Below are 10816 nucleotides of genomic sequence, written 5' to 3' on the forward strand. Positions count from 1 at the left end.
TTTCCTCTTCCCTAATTTAAAAACACTGAACTTTCCCTGTGCTATATATAACCTTTCAAAGTTTGGATTAATTTAACTCTTTCTGATTAGCTGCTTTTAAAATTCTGCTGAATGATCAGCATTAAAAATTTACAGATATAGAAACCTTGTATTTTAAATCTTTATTTCACCAGTTTTATACTGTTGTAACAAGCATATTAAGATAATATCCTTAATTTTCAGTACACATAGTTTATCATCTCTAATAATTGCTTCCAGCACCAGTGCCAGACTTGAAATCTACAACTGAGATGTCCAAACTTTTGAGCTGGGGACCAGATAAACATATCAAAGCCAGTGAGTGGGCTTCATATGATTGCACAGAAATGTGAGCCTTCACATACAAAAATGCTTTTGTTCTAATGCACACAAAATCTAAATCTGTCATACACACAGGGCGAAACCCCTCCCTCCATAGACCAAGCTTGCTCTCCCCTTTTCTTCCTCCTTTTAATCTCTTCCTCATTTTCATCCCTTTTTCCTCATAAATCCTTCCCTACACACACACAACAGCTTGGAAAAATTGATACCTTCAGCTTTTTAAAATTTCCAGGTCTGAAGGATGGGTTGGCTAGTCATGCAAAGATGAAAGGATCTACCAGAGGCTTGTGGTCAGGATGAAGGGAACTTGGGTTTAGACTGCAGTCCATGCCTTGGACACTCTTGACCTACAGTACAGTTATGTAGTATCCCTATATAAATGATTGAACTTCAAAAATAATTTGTGCAAAACACTTGAGCTGTTTGGAGTAAGTCATAGTCATTCTCTCTCTCTCTCTCTCTTTCATTCTCTCATTCTCTCGCTCTCATTCAATATTCATTTCAAATGCTTTATTGGCATGAAAGTTTACAGGGAACCATATTGCCAAAGCTTACATAACAAAAAGTACAGTTTTCCAACATTCTGTAGGTGTCAAACAATTTTGACCTTCGTTGGGTACATACAATATTACTTTAAACAATATTAATTTAAACAGTCGTTGTACATCATTGGGTACATTCAGTATTAATTTTAAACAGTCCTCAGGTTGTGACATGTTGTTACATATTTGGCACCAAGGTGTGGTCTGTCTCCTTCTCCCAGGACTAATCTTAATTTTGACAGGTCATCCAATTCCTTGAAATCTGGGGTTGTTTGGCTGAGCTTGTCAAATAATATGTTTCTTGATGTGTTGAATTTTTCGCATTTTAGGAGGAAATGCATCTCTGTCTCAACCTCGCCGGCCAGACATTGATCACATATTCTATTCTCTCTAGGTTGCCAGGATTTTTTGTATCTTCCTTTTTCAATCAGCTGGTCGCTTAGTCTGTACCTGGTGAGGGTCTGTCTCTGTTTTGTGTCTCTGATGGTCGAGAGATAGTCTGCCAGTTTATATTCTCTTTTTAGGGCCCGGTAACATTCTAATCTGCTTTGGCTTTTGGTTATTTTGTTCCAATGTTCCAGGTAGGTTTCTTTGCATTGTTTAATGATTTGGTTCACTCGGATTGGTGTTTGGACGGCAGTGTTGGTCTGGGACTGGTCAGGGTCTGGCTGAGTAGGAGTACTTAGTTTCTCATTCCTCTCTCTCTCTCTCTCTCTCTCATTAATATATATACACTATCTTAGCTTCTGTGTAATGTTATGTAGCTCAGAACTTTTAATTGTTTTTCCATCATTCCAATTTATTGAAATCCCAGTGACAACGCCATTGTGGTTTATTCCAAAATCTTTGCTAGTAAGTTATAAAAACATCCTCAGTGTGCACCTAACACACTGAAGAGCTTTCTTTCCCAGGTTTGCAGTGATATCAGATGAAAAATGAAGTTGCCTTTCTTCAACAGAACATCGTAATATGCCTTTGGAAGATGCTTTGGACCTGATTTCTCGTGAACATCAACGCATATTTGGTGAAAATCTGGAAAAAGAGCGACTTGAGATTGCACACAAAGCAGCTAATTTGGCAGATGATTACCTTCATCGTGAGTCGTACGATGAAAGTCATGTCGTGCCAAGCAGCGTTCGGCATCTCCTGTTTCTGCTAGGTGATGGAAAGCATCTTTATGCTGAGGAGCTGCAGAAAGTGATTGACTACTTGAACAAAAGAAAAGAGGACCTTGAAGGAGGTTAGTTAAGAATTAATAATTCTGCCTGTATAATGGGTTCATATCGGTAGAATCCACTCAAGAATCTAAGCAATTGTTGAAATTAATTTCACTGTTTTTAGTTAGATATTGTGAATAATGTTATATAATAACTAAAAATACACATGTAACATAGGTTACCTCAAACTATTGTATAGATTTATTACCGTATGAGCCATTTATGAAAAATAGCATCGACTAGACAATACGTTTGTTAACGTTGCTCAATAATCTAATACGGTTAAGATACATAACTGGAAAAATCTGAGGAATGGTTTAATTTCTGGAGATCAAAACTGTGACCAGGACAAAGCATGGTTTTATGAAGGGGAAGTCATGTTTGACAAATTTGCTGGAGTTCTTTGAGGAAGTAACATATAGGGTGGATAAAGGGGAACCAGTGGACGTAGTGTATTTAGACTTCCAAAAGGCATTTGACAAGGTGCCACACAAGATTATTGCTCAAGATAAAAAATCACGGGATTGGGGGTAATATTCTGGCATGGATAGAGGATTGGCTATCTAACAGAAGGCAGAGAGTTGGGATAAATGGTTCATTCTCGGACTGGCAATCAGTAACTAGTGGTGTTCCGCAGGGGTCAGTGCTGGGTCCCCAACTCTTTACAATCTATATTAACAATTTGGAGGAGGGGACCGAGTGTAACATATCAAAGTTTGCAGATGATACTAAGATGGGAGGGAAAGTAGTGAGTGAGGAGGACATAAAAAACCTGCAAGGGGACATAGACAGGCTAAGTAAGTGGGCAGAGATTTGGCAGATGGAATACAATACTGGAAAGTGTGAGGTTATGCACTTTGGCAGGAAAAATTGTAGAGCAAATTATTATCTTAATGGCAAGAAACTGGAAAGTACTGAAGTACAAAGGGATCTGGGGGTCCTGATGCACGAAACTCAAAAGGTTAGTATACAAGTGATTAAGAAGGCCAGTGGAATGTTGGCTTTCATTGCTAGGGGGATAGAATATAAAAATAGGGAGGTATTGCTTCAGTTGTACAAGGTATTGGTGAGACCGCACCTGGAATACTGTGTACAGTTTTGGTGTCCATACTTCAGAAAAGACATACTTGCTCTCGAGTCAGTACAAAGAAGGTTCACTCGGTTAATCCCGGGGATGAGGGGGTGGTCATATGAGGAGAGGTTGAGTAGATTGGGACTCTACTCATTGGAGTTCAGAAGAATGAGAGGCGATCTTATTGAAACATATAAGATTGTGAAGGGGTTGGATCGGGTGGATGTGGGGAGGATGTTCCCGATGATGGGTGAAACTAGAACTAGGGGGCATAGTCTTAGAATAAGGGGCTGCTCTTTCAAAACTGAGATGAGGAGGAACTACTTCACTCAGAGGGTGGTAGGTCCATGGAATATGCTGCCCCAAAAAGCTGTAGAAGCTACATCATTACATAAATTTTAAACAGAAATAGACAGTTTCCTAGAAGTAAAGGGTTATGGGGAACGGGCAGGAATTTGGACATGAGTCTAGGTTCGGATCGGTCATGGCCCTGTGGGTAGCGGAGCGGACCCAGGGGCCGTGTAGCCTGATCCTGCTCCTATTTCGTGTGTCTAATTCTGTTAGATTCAGGAGATGGTTCAGTGATAGTAGATTGGCGGTTAGGATCAGATCAGCCATGATCTTATTGAATGGCGGAGCAGGCTCGAGGGGCTGATTGGCCTACTCCTGCTCCTATTTCTTATGTTCTTATGACAATTCCACTGAGGAGGCTACCAGATGGCTTTTCTGGCTATTGCCAGTACCAATCTCTTACTTCCTTGTGCATTGAGGTTCAAAGGTGTAGTGAAGGATTGAATATGCATACTTATTCCATGGGACTGAATATTGGTGCTGCTCGTAGGTCCCTAATTCAATCCTGCATCTTCTCCAAAACACCCAGATTAGCTGAGAGATCACTGCACATGGAGATAAGGCTGCTAAGGATGGGTTGGTGGTAGACAGCTGCTGGTGTAGCGTCCCCCTATCTCTGATAAGTCCAAGTTAGAAACTGAATACCTTGAGGAAAGGATCACTCTGCGCTGCATTTAAATATACATAATGAAGTTTAAATCTATTTTCCAATAAATTTGCATGTATCTGAAGTTGCTTTTACTGACTCATCTGATTTTTAGGATTTGTCTACCCGCACTAAAAAATGGCCTCTTCCAGACCCACAAAATTCAAACCAGGAAATATAAGCACAAATAGGACTCGGTTGTGTGGGAGCCAAACTGCTAAGGGATTGGACCACATATGGTCTTAGGGCTGCAGTTTGGACACCCTTGCTGTAGTGCTATAGAAGTTTGATTTGACTCTGATGTAGAACCTTGATTATGTGCTTATGCCTTCATGTATGTTGGTCTTCATAATTGTTGCAAACGTAACAGTAATTTGATAATATGATACATACTTGTATGTTTTGATAGAGGTGAACAGTAATTGGCAAAACTTCCAGGAAGAAAGAACTGAAATTTTTCAATGGCCACATGAAGGTAAATGAGCAAACTTCAGAATTTGTGTAATGTTTTATCTGGTGGTTATTCAATTTGGATTAGTTGTATTGTACAGGTGTCATTTCCATTGTTGTATGTATTCCTGTAATTCTCACTTACTTTCATAACACGCCCAGCTCCTTTCTAAAAGAGCATTGATACTTATTTTGGAACTTTCACATCTGTAATTTTCTGAAGGGAAAATCACAGAATCACAGAAACCCCACAGTGCAGATAGAGGCCATTTTGGCCCATCGAGCCTGCACCGACACATATCCCACCCTATCCCCGTAACCCCACGTATTTAATCCCCCTAACACTAAGGGTCAATTTATCATAGCCAATCAACCTAACCCGCACATTTTTGGACTGTGGGAGGAAACCGGAGCACCCGGAGGAAACCCATGCAAACACGGGGAGAATGTGCAAACTCCACACACAGTCGCCCGAGGCCGGATTCGAACCCTGGTCCCTGGCGCTGTGAGGCAACAGTGCTAACCACTATGCCACCGTGTATTCCAATCTCGCTTGAGTCAAGGTGCTGAAAAAATATTTGTGTAATGCTTGCAAAATTATGCTTTTAGCAATTATAAAATCACTTACTGACCTTTAAGTTTATGCATTCTGCTGATAATTCCAAGTTGTTTCTGTGCAAAAAGACAGCAATTTGAATTAAACATAAAAGAATAGCAGCAAGTGCGAATTTAGTGCTTTAAGATTTAAATTAAGAGGTGTACATTGTGTATTAACATGCATTAAACTTTTGTCTTTTATTTACTTTCCAGCCTCTCTCGTTCAACAACCCACTGGAACTGAGAGTTTCTATGATGTAGGCAGTGTTTCACAATCCTCCAGCAAGCCTAAGCCCCTTCTTCCAACACCAGGCAGGCCACCCCTTTTGGGTCATGCACCACTTTCTCAGAAAAAACCTCCGCTTTTGGGTGATCGGCCAATCAGGGCTCTTCTGCCTGCACCAGGTTAGCATTTTTTCCCCAAACATTTTGCACTCTGCTGCCAAATATCTTGTATGTAACTTCAAGCATTACAAGATTGTAAAACCAGTTTGAATTGAGTTCAGAATGTTTCATCTCTATTTCTGAGCATCATTTTACAAGGTAATGAACTTTGCATTACAAAGGTGTCTTTTCTAGTCTCCTGTACTGTGCCATGCAGTAGATTAAAAAACCAACATTTTGTTCAAGAAATGTCTCAATTCTTTTTAAAAATATTTTCACTTAAGGTAATATTCCAGCAATTTTCCAACAGCTAAAAAGACATCTTGACACATCAATACATGGAGCTGTTTTAAGCTTGTTCTGCAGGAAGTGTGTCCTTTCCCCAATGTTCCTACAATCTATGTTTTCCAGTCTATAACTATATTGCTAATTAAGTTTTATAGAATACATTTTTTTTTTTGGATTTGTTCCATTTCTAGACAAGTTACAGGAAATGGCAGATGTATTATTCCTGGGGGACAAGTACCACAGAGCGATCAAATTTAATACAATCTGGGACTCTGAGGTACCAAGTACCAGGAGCCATATTTCTAACTTTAAAAAGGCTAAGTTCAAAGAAATGAAGGAACAACTAAAGCAAATGGATTGGAGGAGTATGTTCAACAACACTTCAGTAGAGTAGAATTTTTATTTTTTTTAATTGCTGAGGATGCAGGAAAAATGCATACCTAAAATTGACAACTCTGACTAAACAAATGTGACCATAACTGGATTAACAAACAAATGGAAAGTGAAACTGAGAGGAAATGTGAGCCCTACAAATCCTGAAAGGGGAGGAAGTTCACTGGGGTGAATATAAGCATGTGCAGAAACAGGTTAAAAAAGCCAAGAGACACTTAGAAGAAGGCATAGCTGCAGAGGCAAAATAAGTTTAAAACAAAATCAGTGTTGCAACACTATCAATGATGCAAATGAAGAGTAGGATTAAACTGGTCATTTTCAGGTTGGCAAGTTGTAACTAGTGGGGTGCCACAAGGAACAATACTTTGGCCTCTGCTATTTACAATCTATATCAATGACTTTGAGACAGAATGTACTGTATCCAAGTTTGCTGATGATACACAGCTAGGTGGGAAAGTAAGATGTGTGGAGGCTGCAAAGGGATATAGACAAGTTAAGTCAGGGCAAGAAGGTGGCAGATGGAGTATAATATGGGGAAATGTGAAATTATCTACTTTGGTCAGAAGTATAGAAAAGCAGAATATTTTTTTAGAAGGTGAAAGACTAGTAAATAGTATGCAGAGGGATTTGGGTGATTTTGTACACGAAACACAAAGTTAACATGCAGGTACAGCAATTAGGAAGGCAAATGGTATGTTGGCCTTTATTGTAAGGGGGTTGGAGTACAAGAGTAAGGAAGTCCTTGCTGCAATTGTACAGGGCTTTGGTGAGACCACACCTCGAGCATTGTGTACAGTTTTGGTCTTGCCTAAGGAAGGATATACTTGCCTTGGCGGGGGCGCAACAAAGGTTCACCTGGTTGATTTCTGGGATTGTACTATGAGAAGAGATTGAGTAGGATGGGCCTATATTCTCTGGAGTTTAGAAGAGTGAGAAGTGATCTCATTGAAATGTATAAAATTCTTAGCTGGCTTGACAGGGTAGATGTTGAGGGGTTGTTTTCCCTGGCTGGAGAATCTAGAACTAGGGGTCATAGTCTCAGGATAAAGGGTCTGCCATTTAGGACTGATGAGAAATTTCTTCACTCAGAGGGCTGTGAATCTTTGGAATTCTCTACCACAGAGTGCTATGAATACTCAATTGTTGAGTATATTCAAGAGAGAGATCAATAGATTTTTGGACACTAAGGGAATCCAGGGATATGGGGATAGGGTGGGAAAGTGGAGTTGAGGTAGAAGATCAGCTATGATATTGAATGGTGGGCTGTATGACCTACTCCTGTTCCTATTTCTTTTGTTTTTATGTTATGAATCGGCTTATTCTGTGCTGCATTCTTAAGTAGCTATTGCTATTAAAGAAAATATTAAAAATGTGTTGCAAGATGAAACAGCCTGAACTTGTTAGTGGATCAAGATACTTGCACAGTAAGTAAATATCTTTTTGTTCTGTTGTAGTTCATCCATTAAAACTAGGCCCTAGACTCCAGCTGCAGTAAGGAGTGACCACTTGAAGCATCGGAATGCACACTGCTTTGGAGTGGAGTTTGTATGTCCAACACAACATTGTTTGAAGAGCACCAGAAGTATAAGACACCATACCGTACCAATACCGCGGGACACCTTGATGAATAGTCACAGACTGTGAATTGTAAACTGTAGTATTTTAGCATTTTAGAAAGATCCCATTGTAAGTTCAAGTTCCTTTTGAAGGTGTATGCCCAATGTCATGTATAAGGACCATTTTTTTGTAATTTTTAAATGTCTCCATGAATGGTTTTGAAAAGGTTGGGAAAACCTCTTTGATAAATGTATCTTTCGTGGTGGTTGTTTATTATTTCATTTGTTAGATGCTCGTTAGAAATTTCTCCTGTTTTTGAGAATTTCTTTCAAGATTTTATTGTATGGTGATACTTTTTTTATGGAGACCTAAAATGTACTCTGACCTGCTTTTAGCAACACAGATGCCCTCCACGTGGGTATCTACAGGAGTAAATTGAGCAAATATCACCATACAGTATTATCTTGACCAGATTTGTACAACAGTTCACTTGATGCTTTTCTTTTGTACTGAGCATTGTAAAAGTGCTGCGTTGATTTGACGAGAAACAATATGTTCAGTATATCCCAATTAAAGTAATTAAATTTCTTTAATGTATTGATATACACCTCTGTTAAATGAAGTTTCTAATTATTTGGAGGGGGGGGGGTGGAAAGAACCCACAACAATCATTTCAGAAACCTTAGTTCTCTGTGTTGCAATGTGATAGTATTTTAAAGTAAAGGGATGTCTTCTGTAACAACTGAAGAATAAGTAGGTGTTTGAACTGAATAAAGGTTCCCCTTTTTTCTTTGTAATGCATTTGTTTGAACATATAAATTATTTTGTGCAATACATTGAACTTTGGTTTAAAGCAAATTACTGTGGCTTGAAGCAGAAAGAAAAGCATGTGTATTATGTGATCCTTCTCTAATAGTTCATGCTTTCTCTTGCGTTTGCCCTTAACTTCATTTTTATCAATGTGTAATATGGTTTTGGCCCTCTCGATTCGCAAGTTCCAAATGTGCTGTTTTAAATGCTCTTCCATTTTCTGCATTTGAAATCAAAACTCATCGCACTATTTCTAACTTCAACATTCTTTCCTGGGACCTCAAAATTGTTAATCTTCAGCTCCCTCAGTCTTTTAATTTCTCCTACAATTTACAGGATTTTAAAACTCTCTTTTTTGGCATTGCCTAACCACTTGATTTATCCCATCCTTTGATGGTGTCCTACACAATGGACGTTGGCCTTTCACCTAACTTTCTTAGTTTAAAAGAGAATGGATGCATGGGTGTATAGAACTGATGCTTTGTGAGATTAGTCATAACCTTCCCCTTTTTAAAAAATGTATAATTTGGTAACAGTTAAAATTGTTGCCCTAAATACTTTGCCTTATATAGGAAGGTGACCACATTCTATTCTATATACTGAAGCTTTGGATGGTTAAAAAATAGTGTTCATTCTTTTGACTTGTGGGGCTATAATTAAATGGAATTTTAGTAATTTTGTCTGGTAGCTGCATACTAACCAGCAAGATAATCTCATTTTATAATAGTCCTGAAGTGAAAAATAAAAACTCCCAAGGATATTTAAATTATTCTTTGCTGTGCTTTGCATCTCCATGTGATCAAATGGAAAAATATATATTTGAAGTCAAACAAGGAAGGAGACCTGAAATGATTTTGTGGAATGTCATTGTATGGTTGGGGGGTGCTCTGGTTTAACTGTGACTTTGTTGGTGAGTAATTTGAATGGTAATTACTCACCAAGTACAAATTTCCATGATTGAGCATGAATTTTTCATGGGGGGGTGTTTTTAAACTTAACACTGGGGACTTTTCTATTTGGCATGGCAGAGGATTGGAAATAGGATATACTAATACATTCTTAAGAGTTTAGTTCTTTTTGCCTCCAATTACAGTTAGTATATCATTGCGCTCAGCAGTTTTGTGCGGAATTGATGTTGGTAAGAAGAAGGGGAGAATGAGCCTTGTCTGAAACGGCATCCCTACTCTTGACAGCTCTGTGCGAAGGATCTCTATTCAAATGATAAAGATGATACCAGGTAATCTTTCTAAAAGGAGCTAGCTACTGAGTTTTCAGAAAAATTCACAATACCTGTTAAGATTATTACATAATGCCTTTCAACTTGAAAATCTCCAGACAACACTGGCCCTTTCTCATGTGTAAATAATTATTTGTAAGGGGTCTTCTGCACATGTGTGCTGTATGAGGGTTAGGGCCTAAACTGTCTCGTCTCCCACCGGAACCACGCATGCGCACCTAGTGGTCCCGAATGCGCATGTGCCTAGCTGCAGGCCTGCAGCCTCAACCACACTTTCCTCCCTTTGGAGAAGGTCAGGGGATTGGAGGAGCTTGGGGGGGAGAAAGTCAGGAACTCTTGGGGGCAGGAAGAGCAGGTTGGGAACTCGAGAGGGGAGAAGATTAGGCACTCTTTTGGGGGGGGGGGGGCGAGAAAAAGAGTTGGAGCCTGGCGAAAACTGGGAATGAGAGAAAGTGAACTAGATGGGAGAATAGATCACATTTCCATCTCTTTCCCCCCCCCCCCCCCCCCTGTTAGACGTGGATCATGTTCTAGCCAGATGAATTAATGAATTCCCACACGCTGAGAAGGTGAACGGCCTCTCTCCAGTTTGAGCTCACTGGTGTGCCAGAAGGTTGGATATACACATGCACACTACACACCTGTCATTCAGAATTAAAGAATTTTTATCACTTCCAAAAGGGGAAAACAAACCTAAAACTCCAAAGAAGTAACTAACCCACTAATTAGAGTGTAAAGTATTTTCCCAGCCAAGGACAATTATAATTGCTGAACACTAGATAAGAGGATCCTCATAAAACTTAACTACACTTCCACTTCCTGTAGGCTGACTAACAACACAGGATCAGGTTACACATTGCAGGGTTGCCTGCAGCAAACAGGATCAAATTATATATTCCAGACAAACGGTTG

The 10816-nt window shown here is 39.4% G+C and overlaps 1 protein-coding gene across 2 annotated transcripts in view; it reads left to right on the plus strand.

Moving 5' to 3' along the window:
* Positions 1-8654, plus strand: part of LOC147116483 (nuclear receptor coactivator 5-like) — a 32883-nt gene extending 24229 nt beyond the window's left edge. For both annotated transcript variants that reach the window (XM_085991478.1, XM_085991479.1), the window contains exons 8-11: positions 1861-2142; positions 4598-4663; positions 5449-5640; positions 7755-8654. In XM_085991478.1, coding sequence (XP_085847604.1) covers positions 1861-2142; positions 4598-4663; positions 5449-5640; positions 7755-7795 — 581 coding nt within the window. In that variant the 3' untranslated portion in view covers positions 7796-8654. The remainder of the gene's footprint in view (positions 1-1860; positions 2143-4597; positions 4664-5448; positions 5641-7754) is intronic.
* Positions 8655-10816: the final 2162 nt, after the last annotated feature.

Source organism: Somniosus microcephalus, chromosome 6 (assembly GCF_052327205.1).
Source record: "Somniosus microcephalus isolate GS21.2 chromosome 6, FLI_Smic_1.0, whole genome shotgun sequence".
In the NCBI taxonomy this organism is placed as follows: domain Eukaryota; kingdom Metazoa; phylum Chordata; class Chondrichthyes; order Squaliformes; family Somniosidae; genus Somniosus; species Somniosus microcephalus.